We start from the raw sequence: 20,679 nt of genomic DNA, 5'->3' as shown, positions 1-20,679 counted from the left end.
TTTTCTTAAAAATTGATTTTTAAGTATGTCCGAGACCAAATCAATTTCTCTTTCTCCGTCAGCTATTGTGGGCATAAAAAGAGTCTAACTCAGATGAATTAATGTGTGCAGATTGTTACAGACGTGTTTTGCTAGTCAACTTGGCTGTAACAGTTTCCCTCTGACCAACCAATCAGAGGACAGAAAAATGCTGACGCTATTTTGGGCCAGCTAGCTGGCCATGTGAGGCGAATTTGAAATCTGATTGGTTTAAGAAACAGACCCATTGCTAATATAGTCTAAGGTACATCGGACAGCACTACTGATTCTGGAGGCCCTCGGCAGATTCGATTGACATACATAGAGCATTGGCAGCACATAGAGGCTTAAATCTGATTTTAGAAATCGGGTTGAAAGAGGCAGATGAATAGCACAGAGGGGTATGGAGATGGATGATCCGCTGTGGCAACCCTAATAGGAGAAGCCGAAAGAAGAAGAAGAAGAAGAAGACTGATGGGAATAAATGAATACAATTTCATGGCACAAATATTAGAATTTAGGTTGTAAATGTATTTCAGTGCTTCTTATAGTGTTTAGGCCAGCAGAGAAGGCCTTGCTGGCCCTGACGGCCCACCACCGCCATTTTTACATGATGAGAATTATACCGTTTCTGCTTACTTTGCTGATGTTTCACCTTCATCCATCACTGTGGTACTTCCATGCAACACAAGCTCAGCTTTGCATAACTTCCAGGTAAATCTTTCTTTGTTGCGTTTAATATAAAATGCTCTCATGCCTTGCATTTAATGTAAAATGCTGCCATGCCTTGCGTTTGATATAAAATGCTCCCATTCCTAGGAAGACTTGGGACGCACACTTTTCCAGGCACGCTGACCCTGTACTGTCCACTATTTAGCATGTGGCTGTGTTATCTTGTTGTCAGATTGGGGGGAGTTGTCAAAACTCAGGGAAATGTTTTGATTGGCCAGCATAATGTAAACGAAATTATTACCGACCAGGAGTTTAAAATAATGTGTTTAACAGAAACATGGATTAAACCAAATGAATATTTAGCATTAAATGAAGCGAGTCCTCCTGGGTATAGTTACATACACCAACCCCATCTAAATGGCAGAGGAGGCGGAGTCGCAGCTATTTATAATAATAATCTAAGCGTCACACAAAAGACTAAACACAAATGTAAAACATTTGAAGTTCTTTACACCAGCATAAAATATTCAGTGTCTGAAAGCAGGTCCAGTCAGACAATTCCACTCATTATTATTTAGAGACCCCCAGGGCCCTACTCTGATTTTCTCATAGAATTTGCAGATTTCATCACAAATTTAGTTACTTCTCTAGACAAAGCATTAATTGTTGGTGATTTTAACATTCATTTTGATCATCAGGAAGACTCCTTAAGAGCAGCTGTTGTGTCCATTCTAGATTCAGTTGGAATTAATCAGAATGTTATAGGACCCACTCATAGGGGTGAACACACTCTCGATTTGTTGTTAACATTTGGATTAAAAATAAAAAACGTAGTCATAATTCCACAGTCTGAAGCTATTATAGACCATTATCTCATCTCTTTAAAAATTTGCCTCAGTCATTGCATTACTACTTCACCACGTTATCGTGTTAAGCGTACTTTCACGTCAGCTACAGCAGCGCGTTTTATTAACAATCTTCCAGAAATTACGATATTAGATAGATCTCCGTCAGACCCTGCAGAGCTCGACTGGGCCACTAAACACCTAGAATCAACATTACGTTATACCCTAGATGATGTAGCTCCCCTTAAGACCAAAATGATCAGGGAGAAAAAATTTGCACAGTGGTATAATGATCATACACGCACCTTAAAACAGACCACTCGAAAATTAGAACGTAAATGGCGTCAAACTAAATTAACAGTATTTCAAATAGCATGGAAGGAGAGCCTCCTAATTTATAGAAAATCTCTTAGTGCTGATAGATCAGCATATTTCTCCACCCTCATAGAAAATAACAAGCATAATCCTAGATTTTTATTCAGCACGGTAGCAAAATTAACAGGGAATAAAAGCACTGCACTCACATGCACACCATCATTAGGTACTAATGATTTCATGAACTTTTTTAATAATAAAATTGAAAACATCAGGCAAAAAATCCAGACGGTTAATATAAAGCCAAATTATTTTACAAGTAACCCTGTAGACAGCAGTGTAATTATAACAGACAATCAATTACAAAGTTTTACTCCTATTCACGAGAATGACTTAATTTCATTAATTTCCTCATCAAAATCATCAACCTGCATTCTCGATCCCTTGCCTACAAGTTTCTTTAAACAGATCATTCCAGAGGTAATTGAACCTGTTTTAAAAATAATAAACTCTTCCATTAGCACTGGTTTTGTACCAAAATCCTTCAAACTGGCAGTTATCCACCCCCTAATTAAGAAACCTGACCTTGACCCATGTCAGCTGTCCAACTACAGACCAATATCAAATCTCCCCTTCATAGCCAAAATTTTAGAAAAGGTTGTAGCACAGCAGTTATGCTCACACCTACTTATGAATAATATTTTTGAAATGTATCAGTCAGGATTTCGGCCTCATCATAGCACAGAGACGCGCTAGTTAAGGTGGTAAATGACCTGTTATTGGCCTCTGATCAGGGTTTTGTCTCCTTACTTGTTTTGCTCGACCTTAGTGCAGCTTTTGACACCATTGATCACACTATACTACTTGCTAGACTTGAGAACGTTGTTGGAATAAAGGGAACGGCTCTCTCTTGGCTCAGGTCTTATTTGACTGATCGCTATCAGTTTGTTGATGTTAATGGTGAGTTCTCCACACTCTCTGAGGTAAAGTTTGGTGTTCCTCAAGGATCTGTCTTAGGCCCTCTGCTTTTCTCTTTATATATGCTGCCTCTTGGAGAAATTATTCATAAACATGGTATTAGATTCCATTGCTATGCTGATGATACACAGCTATATATTTCAGCAAAGCCAGATGAGAGAGATCAGCTTAACAATGTTGAAAAATGTGTAAAGGACATTAGACAGTGGATGCTCGATAACTTTCTTCTGCTAAACTCAGATAAGACGGAAGTACTTTTACTAGGACCACATGCAGCTAGAAGCAAACTTTCCGATTACCTAACATCTCTGGATGGTGTTTCTGTTTCAGCGTGTACGGCTGTCAAAGACCTTGGTGTGATTATTGACTCGAGTCTTTCCTTTAAGGCTCACGTAAATAATATTACCAGGATCGCCTTCTTTCACCTTAGAAATATTGCTAAAATTAGAAATATGATGTCGTTACAGGATGCAGAAAAACTAGTTCATGCTTTTGTTACTTCTAGATTAGACTACTGTAACGCTTTACTGTCTGGGTGTGCGAGTAGGTGCATAAATAAGCTTCAGTTAGTTCAGAATGCAGCAGCAAGAGTCCTCACTAGATCTAGGAAATATGACCACATCACCCCTGTATTAATCAGTCTACACTGGCTCCCAATCAAATCTCGCATTGATTATAAAATTCTACTACTGACATATAAAGCACTTAATGGTCTCGCACCACCGTATCTGAGTGAACTTCTGTACCAGTATGATCCTCCATGCCTACTTAGATCAAAAGGTGCTGGCTATCTGTTGGTTCCTCCAATAATGAAGATTACAGCAGGGGGCAGATCTTTCTCTTATAAAGCCCCGCAGTTATGGAACAGCCTTCCAACCAGTGTTCGGGACTCAGACACAGTGTCAGTGTTCAAGTCGAGTTTGAAAACATATTTATTCAGTCAAGCCTTTAATCAGTAGATTTTTTCTCAGGTAAAGGCTCAGATCTGGAGGGAACATTGATATAGAGTGTTTGGTGAACTGGGATATTTGTACGCTGTCGTCCCCTCACATTCACGTGTTCACTCAGGTTTGTTGATGGTGGTGTGGTGGGCCGTCTCTTATCCCAGAGATCCCTCATGTCTGTGTTGCCTTCTGGTTCTCCCTTTTAGTTATGCTGCCATAGCGAGTCTTGCCGGAGTCCAAACTGCACAGTGACTTTAACTCTCATGCAACAATAGGTACACTTAATAATCCATATCCTTCTCTTCCTGTCACCCTCTTCTCTCTCTCTCTCTCTCTCTCTCTCTCTCTCTCTCTCTCTCTCTCTCTCTCTCTCTCTCTCTCTCTCGGTCGAGTTAAACATGCTCCTGAGGCTCCAGTGACCACTGTTCCTGCCCCTCTCCCCCCCGTGGATCTTCCCACTTCATCCAGGCCTGCCTGGATTGGACTGTAGTTGATGTCAACAGTCTCCTACACTGACTTCGCTTTTGATCATCATCACTGCACCCCGCAACATTGTATACCCGCCACAAATGGACATTCGGTGTAACCCAGATGAGGATGGGTTCCCTCTTGAGTCTGGTTCCTCTCAAGGTTTCTTCCTTATGCCATCTCGGGGAGTTTTTCCTTGCCACAGTCGCCAGTCGCCACCGGCTTGCTCATCAGGGACAAACTTACTCATAAAGAACATATTCATTTTTAATCACCGCATTATCTGTGTAAAGCTGCTTTGAGACAATGTTCATTGTTAAAAGCGCTATACAAATAAAAATGAATTGAATTGAATTGAATAATCACACACCAAAACTAATGATAAGTACAGGTAGAATTCAGGCCTAGCACTGTGCAAATGCAAGCCATTTTACTTTACAAAAAGGCATGTCAACTGATTATAACTATTTATTTATTTATTTAATTATTTATTTATTTTCAAAAATAAGAGAAAAACCCTATGACACTGTTATTGAAATTAAAGAGTTCCTGACTCCACTATACTAATGTTTTACATAATTTATGTTCTTATTAAAACTTGCTTATTTTACCTAATCAAAGCTCTCTACAAGTTCTTGAAAGAGTAGTCTGTAAACAATATTTTATGTATATAAATATTGATGCATATAAAGTGTATAAAATGTATATAAAATTAAAAACACTTTTTCGATGCATGCTAATCTTTTTACTCACCAAAAAAAGTAATGTTCTTTAAACATGATAAAAATCTTACATCTGGATTGCTACTCTACACTGTTTGTGCCTACCCAGTTTTTTAGAATTGTGTCTGCATATATGGGTTCATAAAAAACTTGCTGTATCTGATTATCTATACCTACTGCATGCACGCTACAATAATGTTATCGTCATAAGTAATTTGGCATTACCCGGCACCAGACCTGCCTCAATATTTCACTCATAGAAGAATTTTTACTGGTGACCCAAATATAAAAACACTTTTTACAGAGTACATTTAGGGCAAAAATATGTTGTGATATTTTTTATAGATGTATAAACAATATAGGCATATTTGAAAACAGAAGCATTCCCTGGTAGCTAATCTACACTAAAATGCATCCAACTGTAATTCTGCTAAACAGTCTTGCTACTAAAATATTCAGGCATAATGCACAATGCATCTATGACAATGACTGCCTTGTCTTGGCAATTGGAGCACTCGTCTGCTTAATTGTTTTGGACTTCAGAATGATCATAAATACTTATCAATTGAACCAATCACTACTTTTTATGTTTGAATGTGATAGTTTGGATTTTAAAGCTTATTTTATTTTGCACAATAATAAAATATTTATTGTGCATATAATACAATAATAATTTTGTGCAAGATTAAAATGATTCGAATTATATTCTAATATAGTACATATTTTATATATATATATATATATATATATATATATATATATATATATATATATATAATTAATAGCAACATTGATTTCTCAGATTGTATTGAGATTCTTTTCACTATGTGCTCCTGCTGTAAATAATATTACCCCAGTCTTAAAGCATGTTCCTTCCGCCCTTCTTTTCTTGTTTAAGTGATTAATGATGGATCTAAACCGGAAGTGTGAATGTTCTGTCTTTTGTGAGACGCGTTTAATACTGAAGAATGAAAGGACAATAGCTGAGGACTAGCCTGGTGTCTTACTGATTACTCAATTTTGACCTCACCGTAATCATTGCTGTTTCACAAAGCAAATTGACACTGGGGTTTGAATGAATGGCTTCTATACCCTATGAAGTGCCCTATAAATTCACACAGAAGACATTTGGAATTGAGCCCGTTGGCTCATTACGCGCCTCACACCTGCTGCCAATCTGTTCATCAACTCATCACTGTCTGAGCCCAATGCAGTGCGCGCTTGAACACTGAGACCGGCCATAAATATGCACCCGTGTCCTTACAATACATGATTTCTGACGGGATGGAACCGTTAACCTTTTCCGCATATAACTTTGGCGGCTATCCGGGCTATTTCCCCTTTTACCATGGAAACACTAAATTCAAACCCCAGAGCTGGAATAAAAAGGGCGGCTTTGGGGTCATACCCGAGATTCCCGACTACTTCGAAATCTACAAACGTGCTCAGTTAAAAGCGATCTTGTCTCAGGTGAACCCGAATTTAACTCCGCGGCTGCGCAAAGCTAACACCAGGGAGTTTGGGGTTCAGGTAAATCCGAAAGTGAACGCCACGGTGCAGTGCTCTCTCGGACCGAAAACTCTGTTCTACCGCGACGAGCCCTGGGACTCTCCGAAAACCAGCAGTCCGCTGACACCCGGTCTCCCCGGCACTCCGGTGAACAACGTGCGCTTCTCCCGTCCCGTTGCAATTTACTCGCCGGTGTTTGACCGCAGGTTTTTTTCACTGCCATCTCGCGCCGATGAACCAGACGGTGATACAAAGTCTGCCAGCTCCGAGGAAGAAAACCGGCAGGAAGTAGTGGAGAAGCGCGACCCTGAGACTGAAACTGTGCGGGGGAAAGCGCGTCAGTGTCCTGCTATCCAGAATCGCTCACCCACAAAGTTTAATTTTCAGGTTGGTTAAAATGCCTTCGAACTAGTGCACTCAAATACTCCGGGCAACCTGGTTTAATTTTTCTGCTTTCTCCTGTCTAGTTTCTGGAGCAGAAATATGGCTATTACCACTGCGGCAAGTGCAACATTCGCTGGGAGAGCGCGTACGTCTGGTGCATCTCTGGAACTTGCAAGGTACCAAATGATGTGCATCGAGTCTCTGTTCAAATGTCGAGTCAGTAGTTAAGTTTAAACTAGAACTGCTCTGAGAGGGGGACAATGTGGTCATCTCAGTGGTGGTCTATTTAGTGGTAATCGGTGTGGCTTCATTCATTAGAACCCATGCATTCATCTTGCCAATTTTGACATGTAGAATTACTGCACTTTGATTTCAACAAGTATGCAATCTGAATTGGACAAAAGTTGCCTGACCTGTGCAGAAGTGTTCATGTTGGCAAAATATCTTGTTGCAGTGCAGCAGGTGTAGTACAACTACCAGTCCTTAGCTTTCAGTCTAAATGCAGTTTAGTTTTGTTTGAAAAGCTGAGGCTAGAAACGGTCAATGCTAACATTTTTAGATTTAGAAATTAACTAACCTTGTAATGCTCAACATTTTCCCAGGTGTACTTCAAGCAGCACTGCAGAAAATGCCAGTCTGGACTGAACCCTTATAGAGTGGAATCGATTCAGTGTCAGGTTGGGCACTACCTGTGTTTTAAGCATTCCTTTTGTGGTAAATTTCAGTAGGAGGGGAAAGGGTGATCCTGTGGGTCTGCTGAGAGAGGAAAAAAATAAAAAATAAAAAATCTCTTTGATGCTCAACATGTAAACTAAATTGTATCAAATGATCTGCTCTCTTAATTGCTGTATTTGAGTGACTATCAAGAAAAAGGAGCATAAAAGCAGCTTTAGTTTTTATTTATTTATTTATTTTCTGCTTAAGGTGTGTGCACGAACACGCTGCTGCTGTGATCGGAAGCAGAGGCACATTGATGTTCGGCGTCCTCACCGCCAGGACCTGTGTGGCCGTTGCAAGGGCAAAAGGCTGTCCTGTGACACCACCTACAGCTTTAAATACATCGTCTGACTCTAACTTAACTTTTTTTATAATATTGATGCCAATTAATTTACTTGTATTGTATGTGTATTAAACTTAATAAAAGGTACTGCAGCATTATTTGTCTGTTTTGACTCTTAGCCTGTCAGCATGCAAACTGTCAAGGCTCAACAGCATAATGTATAGGCCTCTTCACTTGTTTGCAGAAAAGCAAATGTCCTCTGCACTGTTGCTCTTGATGTTGGACAAGATTCTCCTGCTTTAGTATTTTCCAGTCTGCCTAAAAGTACGGTCTCTTTATTCTCTTAAACGCTGCTCTCACTTCCTCATTATTAATCCTATCCACTGCCTGCTTATCCAGCTTCTCTCTCACACTCTTACACTTCTCAAAATACTCCCATCTTCTCAACACACTCTCCTCACTAATCAACACATTTCCATCTCCATCCTTTATTACTACAACTTGTAGCACATCCTTCTGAGCTCGGTCCCTCTGCCTGGCCAATCGGTATAAATCCTTTTCTTCTTAGTGTCAAACTTCACATACCGCTCCTCATATGCCTTTTCCTTGGCTTTTCTAAATCCCGCTTCACCTGCTGCCGCATCTCCTTGTACTCCTGCCTCCTTTTCCCCGTCACTTTGCTAAACACTATTTTCTTAACCTCTTTCTCCTTATGCTGTCCTGCACTTCCTTATTCCACCACCATGTCTGTCTTCCTTTCTATATCCAGATGTCACACCAAGTACCTTTCTAGCTGCCTCCCTTATCACTTCTGCAGTAGTTGCCCAATCATCCAGCACCTCCTGACCACCACTGAGCCCCTGTCTGACCTCTTCCCTGAATTTCACACTACAGTCTTCCTCCTTCTGTTTTCACCATCTTATTCTTCTTTCAGTCCTCACCCTTCTCCTCTTCTTCTTTACCTCCAAAGCCTTACAATGATGTCTAGCTACACTGTCCTCTGCCGATACCTTACAGTCTCCAATCTCCTTCAGGTTGCATCTCCTACATAGAACATAGTGCACCTTCCTCCACTCTTATATGCTCTTCCTTTTTTTTTTTTTTAAAAAAAGGGTTTTCACCCCTGCCATTTCCATCCTTTTAGCAAAATCTACCACCATCTGCTCTTCCACATTTCTCTCCTTAAAGCCATACCTACCCATCAGCTCTGTACCCTTCACCAACATGCCCAATAAACTCTAGGTACACTCTCCACCACTTCATCTTACTCACTCCAGAATTTTGTTTTCTATTCCATCTCACAGCCCACCTGTGGACCATAAGCACTGATAACATTTATCACCCCTTTAACTTCCAGTTTCATGTTCATCACTATCAGAAATTCTTCACCTTCTCTACACTTACTGTACTCATCCTTCACGATCATTACTACACCATTTCTCTTTCCATCCACACCATGGTGGAACAGTTTAAACCCCCCTCTAAAGTTCCTTCCTTTTTTAGATTGCTTGATTACTCCAGATACTGTACGAAAACATTTCTTCTCCCTTGTCTCCACCATGTATTTGAGTTAATTAGAAAAGGCCCAGCCAGAGAAGTTAAGGACTGATCTAAAAGGTAACATTAAATCCTGTGCTTATTAATCTGTGCTTTAGCTGACTTTGAATTTGGATGTGAGGAAAATAAATACCTTATACTGTATATTTGTAGACAACTCCCAACTGCCAATGATTTCTAGGGTTAGTCCTGGCTTGTGTATGGACATGCTGGTTGATTACTGATAATACTGGTCTAGTGGAGGTGATAACTCGGTGGTTAAGGCTCTGAGGTTACTGATTAGAAGATCGGGATTCAAGCCCAGCTATTGCAACCAGGCGTGTTGACCCTGTGCTGACCACAGCCTTCTAACATTGCTGAGACGGGCGAAGAAAGAATTTCACTCTGCTGTAAAATACATGTGACAAGTAAAAAGCATTTCAAAAAGCATTTGTAAATGTCAAAGCATTTAAAAGATCTTTGACTGGGACCAGAGGTGGGAGGTAACAAAGTAAGTACCGTAATTTCCAGACTATTAAGCCGCACCCAATTAATTTGACAAAGATTTTTATTTTGAGTGTAGACACCTGTCTATAAGCCGCAGGTGTCTACACTGAAGCTAATGAACTTTATACAGGCTTTAACGAAAGACAGTGCCTTTTACACGGCTTGTATCTAAACAGTAGCCTAACATGAAAGTCATTGTTCACTGTCTTCCTCCTTCCTTTCACAACAACTTCTCTCGAGAGTTTTTCTTTTGGCATCGTTGTGCGTTTAAAAATCACCATTGGTGAATCTTTTCTCCCGATGCCGTGCAGCTCAGAACACAGGTGAAGTGCGTTTTTTCATGCCCGGTTGTTTTCAGCGTGACGATGATTCTCCTTTCATGTAGACAGTCCGAGTGAGAGGCAGGTCAAACGTCAGAGGAACATCATCCATATTTATGATGTGGTGCGGCCCGATTCAGTGGGAGCACGATTTAATATAAAGAGTTTCATTGGTTCACCTGAACCCGTTCGGCAATTTCATTGGTCTAATGTTATGGTCACGCGGGGTTCAAAACGTGGGAAAAAAGTAGCGGCTTATAGTCCGGAAAATACGGTAAGTAGATTTTTCTGGTATCAGTACTTTACTTCACTATTTACTTTTTACTTTTATTTATTAATTTCTTACACAAATATCTGTACATTCTACTTCTTACATTTTCAAAACAGGCTCTTTACTTTAGTTTTAATCTAGTTTGTGAAATGTCAATATTCTTCCCATTGCAGGCCGTTTTCAGCCCATCAACCAACTTCCTGTCATAGCGCGGCTTTTTCAATTAACCAGTGGTGTGTCATTTCCTGGCTATTACGCAACACAGATGTAGGCTAGTTTACGAAGCTAACAACAAGCAAAGCAGATGGCAACAAGAAGTATGGGGTTAATGTGGATGAGACAGAGGAAGTCAGTGATGTATTCATGACTGAGAAAAGAGATATTCCTAATCACCTGATCATAATCATGTTTTTCTGATTGTGTTTTAGATGGTGGACGTTCAGCCTAGATACATTCATTAGGTAACAACATTAAAAATTATTTTGTATTAATATATGTTAGGGCTGTCAAAATTAATGCGTTAATAACGTATTACCGCAAATGTATTTTAACGGCAATAATTATATTAACACGCGATTAATGCAGCGTGCATTTCTGTTAGACCATTTTTATTAAAAAGATTAATAAATAAATATTAAAGAGGCGAAAACACACATTTATTCAAGAAGCCTTATCTTTATATATAAATATAAATAAACTCCACCTAAAATAATTATTAAATCAGTAAACATTTGTTCTAAAATCAGCACCATTTACCCTTTCGAAAAACGCACCGGTGTGTTTTGTGGCATTTTTTCCTTATAATGCCGAAATTAACTTAAATTACTCTGTCTTTTTTGATCGTACAGATAAGAGCAATACATCATTAGAATATGTAAAGGGTCTACTTTTATTTGTACACACTCATAATAACAACAAAATGCTGTGCTTGTGTAAAAGAATGCAAACAGACAGGGTGCGCTTTCTGCCGTCTCTGTCTTCTCTCTTCACAGACACACAAATAAAACAACCTGAATCTCAGTGAATATTTGCCTTACAGATATAGTAAATATATTTATAGAACGCTTAAAAAGTCCAATTCACATTGAATACAAATATTCTCTGATTTTGTAATCCATATGAAAGTTATGAGGAACACTTTCTCCGGTATCACCTCATTAACCGTCCGTGTGGAAACATGGCAAAGTTTTCGTTTTGTGTCCTCATAATGTACATGATTTAAAACACCATAATTACTTTAAAACGTTTACAAGAATATTTTGTCTTCATGCTCTATGTTCAGTTTGGTTTCAGAAATAATTAACATACATATGCATAAAGCATCAATATTTGTCCATGCCCATGTTGATTAGAGTATTGAAAAATTTAAAAATATCAATTTAAGGTACATTTAGAACAGATGTGTGATTAAGATGTGATTAATAGTGAGTTAAATAAATATGTGAATAGTGAATTAATCGATTGACAGCCGTAATATTAATATGACATGTCCAGTTTTAGGGTGACACTAAAACAGGTAGTAGCTACTTTTTACTTAAGAGCCCAAATTTCTTTACTTTAACTTGAGTAAAAAAGTATAGTCAATACTTCAACTTTTACCCGAGTGTTTTAAAACGTGTATCTGTACTTCTACTTAAGTGAAGGATGTGTGTACTTTTGCCACCTCTGACTGGGACGGGTAAATTGAGAGTAAATACGTATATATGTAAACACATTTAATTTGGGTTTGAGACCTACACAAATACTGAAATGATGTGTAGGTAATGGTTTGTGACTGAGGAGTAGTTTTAGGAGTAGCTAGTGATTTAGATGATACAGGTGACAGATTATTAATCTGCTAAATCTTTATTTTTACATGACATTTAACAGCACAAAACAAAATTACTTCACAAAAGCTGTAAAAGTAACTATATACACAGTGTAAAACCCCTAATCTAAGACTTTTTCCTAAGGAAAGCAATGTACAATCTCTGCTGGCATGCACATCTCTGCACACAAAACATCTGACCCGCATGAGAAGAGCTCCCTTTTGGACTTTGTACAAATGTTGTTCTTTTTTAAGTTAATTTAAATAGTTTTAATAAATCATAACTACATCAATGCATGCTTGGCAGTTTAAAATGTCACACTAAAGAACAATTTCTCAGATAAAAATGCATTTTGGTATATCTTGACAATACGAGTGAGCAAGAGGCAAGTGTGTATACAGTAGAAAGCGACACATTTCAAACAGCAAAGAGCCTAATAGTGTCACTACCATTAACCAACACTTAGATACAATGACTACCAGCTTACTGGGTATGTTTTGTACGGCAGCTAAATGTCAGCATGCCTGTGTGTGCGTGCATGTAAATGTTAATTTCAGTGTTAAATAGTGATGAACAGGCTCATCAACACACCTACAAAACGAAAGAGCTCTCTAATGTGTCTAATTCACAGAACATTCTTTAGCAGTATCAGTAGAAAGGCATCCAGTTCAGTTTATCCTTCATTGCACATTTCCCAATGAACAATATACAGTGCAGTCACATTTCGTCTGAGCTCCAATCAGCTTTGCTGTTTCCTTATAAAAAATGCAGCATTTATCCTCAAGAGCAAACACAACCTTGTCTTTCTTTGTGATGTTGATGTTAAGCTCAACAGTGCAATTAATAAACATAGAAAAATGTGACAGCGTGACTTACTCTAAAGCATCGCACAGTAGCAGTTCTGTTTCTCCAGAATTGCTGCACATTTGTGATCCTGAAGACAAGCTCACTCTCAGGACCCCCTTATTCCTATTCAATGCAATCAAGGGCAATTCTCTTATTTTTCCTATGTAGTGTGCAAGTTTGTAGGACAGAGCAGGGAGAGGACTGCAGCACTCCCAGACAGCGCAGTGGGTATGGCCTGGATCTGGTGGGGCCGTTAGTGAATGAGTGTAGACGAAGGGCTGAGCGTCTAAGGAGGGATCCAGCGCTGCTTTGGGGTGCTGCACACTTCTTGTCAGAGACTCACCGCTGAAGCGCTGGAGTCCGGGAGGCATGATGTGATGAGCCGAGAGTCCTGGGCGCGCTGGATCATGTCCCGAATCTCACTGCTGAGCTCCATCAGCTCAGTGCTGACTCGCCCAGCATTCTGCTCAGAGCCCACCAGAGCAAACACACCAGTCTGGCCCAGAGACTGGTGACGGAAGTAGATACTCAGCAGGGTCTGGACTTCATCGTCTGAATCACTGCCAAATATGTCATTCGGCCAAAGCTGTCTGTAGTAAAGAAGGTAAAAGTGCAAAATCTAAAAATTCTGCATTACCCGATTTAAATTTGCAAATGAAGAATAAGCAAATACATTCTCATTTTTGGTCTTTTGTTATTGAAAATGTGTTAGAAAATATGGGTTGTTTTATCAGATTACAGTCTTTCTTGTTGCTAAAGTAACAACTCTTACACTCCATAAATCTGAAATTGATTAGCGCACAGTGAGGACAGCTGAGAGAATCAGAGGGGTTTTTACAGTCGCACCTCCCACAGTCTCTTCAAGCCCCTGCTATCAGGAGGTTCTAAACCAAAACTAAAAACTATGGGAAAATTTTTTTCAAAAATCTATTATTTAAAACCTAATGTTTCCTTTCAGCTATTGAGGGATGGATTTAGTGTTATTTGTTGTTTTCTTTAAGTGTGTGTGTGTGTGTGTGTGTGTGTGTGTGTGTGTGTGTGTGTGTGTGTTTGACCTGCACTGGTGGAAGTGGCAGATGGCTGTCGTATATTGCCTGTTTCTCAGGCATTCAAGCACAGCCTGCACTGCTGCCTCTGAGGTGGTGAAGCTGGGTTGAATTCTGGGTAGGTGCTGGGCTTCTTGATTACTTGCTACTTCTGCTGCAAACCGCAGACTGGCTTTCAGCTCTCCGAGCTCACGCGACATGTTCAACAGCTGCGGGACAGATCAGAATCAAGCTTCAAAATGGCATGCAGTCTAAATGGGTATAAGTCAAAATGCTACTTGTTAAATTAAACATTTTCTGAGTGTATCCATCTAGACATGCACATTTTTATGTGTTCTAGTACCATAGAGTTTATAAACGGTTACAGTACCTCTGGCACAGAGCCGATAACGCTGACTTTACTGATCAGCTTACAGTAGCACTGAAAAAGGAGCAGGAGCTGAAAGTGCAGTTTGTACAGCCGTTGACACAGTTCCAGTTTCTGAAGAGAACAAAATACAGAAATATCATATCATATGTTCTGGATAAATATAGCAAATAAAAGCCAATACACTTGGTCTAGACGATTTATCATGGACTGGCAATGTTAACACTGCATATGATCTTCGTATTGTTTAGGACTTACAGCCAGAGTTTCCATTTGCTGCATTGCAAGCATGTTAGAAGAAAAACGAAATTGAGAGAGAAATACAATGTGTTAATAAAAGATAAAAGATCACACACACAGTGAGATTCATCCCTGTAGCCCAAAATGATTTTGTGATAAGTTAATAATTAGTAGTAAATTAAACTATCAAGCTTGCTAATATTATTTATGATAAAAATCTTCTAAAAAAATAAAAAATAAATCATAGTAGGGGTAAAGGAGAGAAAGTGCACTATCCAAAAGCAATATAAAAAATAGATTTAAGTGCAAGGCAAATTTCTAGCACTGGTTCATTTCTTATCAAATATTTTCCTCTTGTCCAGCCCATATATTTTTTAATTTTCCTGCTTTCACCATGATTAACTCACAAAGATTTGAGTATATGAACTCAAATTTAGTTCATGAGTTTAGTTTTGTGCATAAAGTGTCACAGTGCTGATATTAATACAGTAAATACTAATGCCATTATTCACTGTGACAAGAAAGAGGAATCCATTGTATAAAGCCTGTAAAGCCGGTAAATCTTTTTGTTAGTTGTTTGCAGAGGTGGAAAGCAACAAATTACATTATGTAATTTTACTTTTACTTAAGTACGCCTGATTTGGAGTATTGTACTTCTCTACATTTTTAATCAGTTACTGATTAAAAAATGTACAGTATAAAAAAATGCAAGGGAAATAATCTCTCCCGGATACTACTGTGCTAAAATCACAAGAAAGATGGAGATAGACAGGTCAGGCAGCAGTGGTGCAGAGAAATCACCTCCTGATCCAAAGTTGAAAGTGATATTTTTAGGTAATTTTCACAATAAATTGTATTCTTAGAACCAGTGTACTATATATCTTGTACAAAAATTACATCATACAGTTCAGTTTGTATTAATGTTTCACACATTCTAGAACCTGTACATGTTCACAGCAATCATAAGTCACACTGGAGTAAACTGAACTCTCCTTTTTTGAATGATTGGCTAGAAGAATACTGACACTGCCCCTGATTTATGAAATATCCCTGCAAAATCTGGAAACACAAGCGCAGGACATGGAAACAAAAGCAGGCAATACGCATATACTTACAAATATGTGCAGAAAACATATCTCTAATAACTTTGATTTCATTTTTCTGTTTTGTACGATCGATCCGTGCTTGCAACACTTTAAAATAAATTTCAAGTTTTATTTAGATTTTTTAATGCACTTTAATTTGCAAATGTGTTACTTATAATTTAAAACAACTTGTCTGAGATTGATACACTCTTTTTGCACTACACAGGAGAGACCTCAGCCTCTCCTTCTGCTATAAAAGTGTCTAAAAGTAAAAAACTAAAATTTCATCAAAGTACTAGTATTTTTTCCACCTCTGGTTGTGTGAGAGCAGTGTACTGGGGTGTATATGCAAACCTTCTCTTCTGTGTCTCCAGGTTGACAGGTGATCACCCCATCATCCGGACACCTGGGAAATGTAGACTTGCAATTCTGAAGCCACTGAAGGACACAGACAATCATGTGCTGAAGCAACAAGCTTTACAGCTGTAAAGGTGGTTGTATTTTTCTATGAAATATGTTGTGACCTTATGTGTGTAGTTTCAACATACTGTAATGGCTGCATCTTCTCTGCTACTGTAAGTGTCCAGATATTCCTGCAGCTCCAATACACTAAATTTCAAACTGTCCAAAATCCCACAGGACATAATCTACAAAAAAAAGTCAAACAATTAGAGGATAATTAGAAGTGAGACACTTCAGGTTTTGAAACAATAACAGTAAATCAAACATGTAATCGGATTCTTTAAGGTTGATACTCACAGTATCAGCATCCACAAAAAGCATAGGGCAGTCTGAGCATTTCCTCAGCATTTGAGATGACCTCGTGAACTTTGCCCCAATGCCCTTTAAGCCGTCTCCAAGGTAGCCAGCAGCTTCACTGGTTAGGGAGCAAAACTTGCTCTGGATGTTCTGAAGATTCATTTACAAACAAGTGATCATCATCAGTGGAATCCAGTGCAGAAATGTCTACTGGAAATAAGTCAGTAACACTGTTAACCTTGTAATAGTATCTTGGCTACAGCTACAGCTACAGCTACTAGATATTTAAAATAACTTGAAACAAGGAAAACTTGCCAGAGCCCACTAGAGGGCGCCAAAGCACACAAAGTATTTTCCTACATTTTTTTATTAATTAATCTTCTGTGACAACATTGTCCTGGTTAGGGTTGCATTAGGTCTGTAACCTATCCAAGATACACACGCCACAAGAAGGAAGACGCACTGTATTGGATGCTAATTCATTGCAGAATATTATGTGCTCACGTGCATACACATTTATTCACACCTAGTGGTTGTAAATTCAGAAACACATTTCCCACACCCATCTGCTAATATTGCATGACACCGACTAATCTAAAAGGAATAATATGAAAACACTTCCTCTGAAACAGGTGACATGAGACACTGCACTGTATCAATACATACATATGTACTCCAATATGCAATAGGAGGAGTTGCAGTACCTGGAACAGAGAGTAAAAGATGCTGAAGGTATACACAGCACATGAGCCATCTGAGTCACTTAGTAGCTGACTGATGTGCGTGCGCCACGCCTCCTCAGCATCATCACACACCGTAGGCTGGAAAGCAGCTAAGATGGCAGAAAAGAAGGGTGATGGGGGTGGAGGAAACCCCAGCTCGTCCAAATCGTCCCTCTCGTCTCCATAACTAAAGCTATAAAATATGATAAGTTTGAAAGACAAATGAATTGTGTAGTAAAAGGCAGCATTCATCAATTAGGAAATATTGCCAAGTTCAAGACATTTTGAACTATTACTAATATAATGAGTATGATAAAGGTTATTTCCTCACAGCTCGATTATTGTAATGCTCTCTAACAGCGGGCCTCCAAGTCTGCTGTATCTCGGCTTCAACCTGTTTTAGATGATGTTGTTAGGTGAATGACTACCAAATTGAGTTTTTAACTTCAGTCTCATATAGAATCAAATTTACGTTTTTAAGATCCTACATGGTTTGGCACCATGTTTTCAGATCTTTCTATTCATTATTTACAGCTAACTGTCCCCAGGACACAGTTTTCACAGAATTCTCAGTGATTTGGCCTAGGATCTGGAATGAGTTACTGTTCCACATTTCAGCAGCTTGCATCTTTGTTTGGTCTCCACCACTGTCTTGTCGTTTGTCATTTCTTTCACATTTCCCCTTGTTCTTAACTGATTTTGATTTACCCTTTGATTCGTTTTTTTTTTATTTATACCAGTGTTTTAGTCTTGTATTCGCAAACTATATTGATTAGTTCACCGTCGATTTAGATTTTTTTTTTTTTATCTTTTCTCTTTTTTGCTTGCAGTTTTGCACTCGTATTGTTGCATATCGGCCGACCTTAGCCCGGATTAAGTTTTTTATTCTGTAAACACTCTTCACTGCACTTATATCCCTCTCTGCCATTGTACATTCATTCCATTATCAAATTACTTCACCTATGTCATGGATGCAGTCTGCTCAGTTTCCTCAATGGAAAATAATGCTGTTTTCATCCCGGGAGGATCCTTTATGCAATGTTAATTTTATTATGAAAGTCTCGTGAATCTCAAACCTAAGGAGACTTAATAAATCACGTTCTGTCATCCATTTCCACTATTTTGCATTCACTGCATTACCTAACAGACTTGACTTGAAAGGGAAAAAGAGCGCACTTCTGTGTAACAATAGAGCAGAGCTGAAGCAGAAAAGATGCTGCAGTATATACTCAGACCTGAGGATAAACAAAACTATAGTGTATTGCAACTATATATCACCCATTGGTGGCTATTTTACACACTGTTCTCTTTTAACAGTTATTTAAAAATCAGCATTTTACAATGGTTAATAAACAAAAGTATCTTGGTTTAAAGGTAGCATTAATATATACGGGAACGTAAACTATGAACCTGAATGAAACAGTGCAGAAACACTGTGGACCATGATGGAGATGTCTTTAAGAGAGTACTCATACATATGGGCATGAAGGCTGGAACTTAAGCCACAAAGAATTCTCAAATAGCCGTGTTTCTATTGGGACAGTGATGAGATCGACATCTACATTTGTGACATTCAACATTAGTATTACATGTAAAAAAAACAAAAACAGAACAGCAACAGACAGAAAAAGATATTATAGTGGACACCTTATTACAAAGACACACTTTGAGTTTAGTGGTACAGTGAAGCCAGCTGACTTGACCCTTACACTCCTTGTGATACTGTGGGCTCATTTTGCTAGTTTGATTTTGATCCACTTTTCTTCCAGAGGAAAGAATTATTAGAAAAGCTAAAAACTAAGGATTATCAGCCTGATAGACCTCATTTTATGATTAAACATTCTATCCTGAGTAATCTGCTGAAGATCTACAGGACATTTTCGACTTAATTGTTACACAGAGCTCTTTGCCACCTGTAGAATCTATACCAGGGTGCACTGAAACTGATCTGGTGGCTCATGGTATCCTGACACCATTTTAAAATATTTCTGTTAGATTTCCCTTTCAGTTATTTTTCTATATTTGACAAACTAAACACCTGACACATGACATATTTAGAAGGCACAACAGAAATAAGCAAGGACATTTATTATCATTATTATTATTTTACAAAAGTAAATTTCATAGAATGTAGCAGCATATCAGCATACCCATGCAGGAAGCTTGGGTTCAGGTCCATCTCTAACCGGTCAGGTTCTGGTGGAATATCCAAGGTGAAGCTGGAGCCACAGTCAAACCCCGGAGGCAGCTCCCTCACGCAAAATGATAAATCATCAACCTGCACATTACTGCCTTCATGTTCAGGCAGTGGCTGCACACACGTTCACAACATTGACTCATTAAACCTTGCCTCCTTTAACATTCATGTTTTCTTTACTCAATAGCAGTGGATGACATATTGCCGTTGTAGTAACAGATTTCTACAATTTATTTGAAAACCTCCCAAAAACAAAGCATTATAGAATGAGTACATATAGGACAAGATGAGGTCAGTCATTTTGCATAACTTGATATTCTTTGGCCAAATTTGTTTTGTATGTAATATATGATTTTTAAAATCACAGTGCAATAAAGATCTTAAATCTTTAATTAATTGGCAGAAAAAGAGATGACAGGTAAAATGGTACTAACTGGTGGAATTATAGTATCATCAGGAAGAGACATCGCCATGCCTGGCGTGGTTGCAGAAGTATCATATGAAGTGGACAGTGATTCAGTATGATTGGTGTCCTCTGAAGGAGACAGGTTCATTGTCTAAAAGAGAGAGATAATAAGTGTCACATACTTTGTTTTTTGCACCAGAAAAAAACATGAGAATTTGTGTCCCATACAAGTTGTGAGTGGTGTGAAAGGCTTTGGCTGGTGGAGTTGGACTCTTCCTCAGACGAGTCATCTGAATCATGCTGGGGATCAAGTGGCCCAAGACTGGGTGTGCTGTCTGAGTGCTGGCTTTCTTCCAATAGTTCAGTCAAGTCTGTGCTGTCCAGAGAGCGTCTGCGTACTCCCCAGTTAAAGTTGTCCATGCTCTCACCCTGTAAAACACATAGCATCATTCACTGCAACAAGCTATTGAAATACTTATTTGAAAGGCTAGAGGCCTAATTTTTCTTCTTTTATCCTATCCTATTACTGTTTGTTTATTCCACATGCTGAAGAACTTAAAACATGCACACTTGCAGTTTGTTTTTTCATTTTAAAGTTGTACTGAGGAATTTAATATTCCTCATTTTTGACTGATCAAATCAGACTGCAATATCTAGGACAATATCTATATACCTTGGCTACAAGACATGCATTGCTGACATTTATAACAAAAA

The 20,679-nt window shown here is 38.7% G+C and overlaps 2 protein-coding genes and 1 long non-coding RNA gene across 23 annotated transcripts in view; 2 read left to right on the top strand and 1 right to left on the bottom strand.

The window, feature by feature from the left end:
* Positions 1 to 20,679, top strand: part of LOC310741423 — a 207,216-nt gene that overhangs the window by 1,845 nt on the left and 184,692 nt on the right. The window lies entirely within an intron of this gene.
* On the top strand, positions 6,183 to 8,013 carry zar1l (zygote arrest 1-like). The gene is made up of 4 exons (XM_083567772.1): positions 6,183 to 6,858; positions 6,939 to 7,031; positions 7,458 to 7,532; positions 7,780 to 8,013. Exons 1-4 carry the CDS (start codon positions 6,232 to 6,234, stop codon positions 7,921 to 7,923), a joined length of 939 nt encoding a protein of 312 aa, XP_083423898.1. The 5' UTR covers positions 6,183 to 6,231; the 3' UTR covers positions 7,924 to 8,013.
* fryb (furry homolog b) overlaps positions 11,355 to 20,679 on the bottom strand; it is an 83,715-nt gene continuing 74,390 nt past the window's right edge. For 15 of the 21 annotated variants that reach the window (XM_083568967.1, XM_083568968.1, XM_083568959.1 and 12 more), the window contains exons 52-62: positions 20,194 to 20,394; positions 19,994 to 20,116; positions 19,513 to 19,673; positions 17,345 to 17,555; positions 16,641 to 16,790; positions 16,430 to 16,528; positions 16,236 to 16,319; positions 14,815 to 14,832; positions 14,560 to 14,670; positions 14,199 to 14,398; positions 11,355 to 13,733 (exon numbers count right to left, since the gene is read on the bottom strand). In XM_083568967.1, the coding sequence (XP_083425093.1) occupies positions 13,475 to 13,733; positions 14,199 to 14,398; positions 14,560 to 14,670; positions 14,815 to 14,832; positions 16,236 to 16,319; positions 16,430 to 16,528; positions 16,641 to 16,790; positions 17,345 to 17,555; positions 19,513 to 19,673; positions 19,994 to 20,116; positions 20,194 to 20,394 (1,617 nt within the window). In that variant the 3' untranslated portion in view covers positions 11,355 to 13,474. The remainder of the gene's footprint in view (positions 13,734 to 14,198; positions 14,399 to 14,559; positions 14,671 to 14,814; positions 14,833 to 16,235; positions 16,320 to 16,429; positions 16,529 to 16,640; positions 16,791 to 17,344; positions 17,556 to 19,512; positions 19,674 to 19,993; positions 20,117 to 20,193; positions 20,395 to 20,679) is intronic. The other 6 variants (XM_083568978.1, XM_083568960.1, XM_083568961.1 and 3 more) reach the window with 1 other exon arrangement.

The sequence above is a fragment of the Silurus aristotelis genome (assembly GCF_946808225.1).
Source record: "Silurus aristotelis genome assembly, chromosome: 18".
Classification (NCBI taxonomy): domain Eukaryota; kingdom Metazoa; phylum Chordata; class Actinopteri; order Siluriformes; family Siluridae; genus Silurus; species Silurus aristotelis.
Note: the sequence above shows the minus strand (reverse complement) of the source record. Positions and strands in the feature narration are given on the sequence as shown.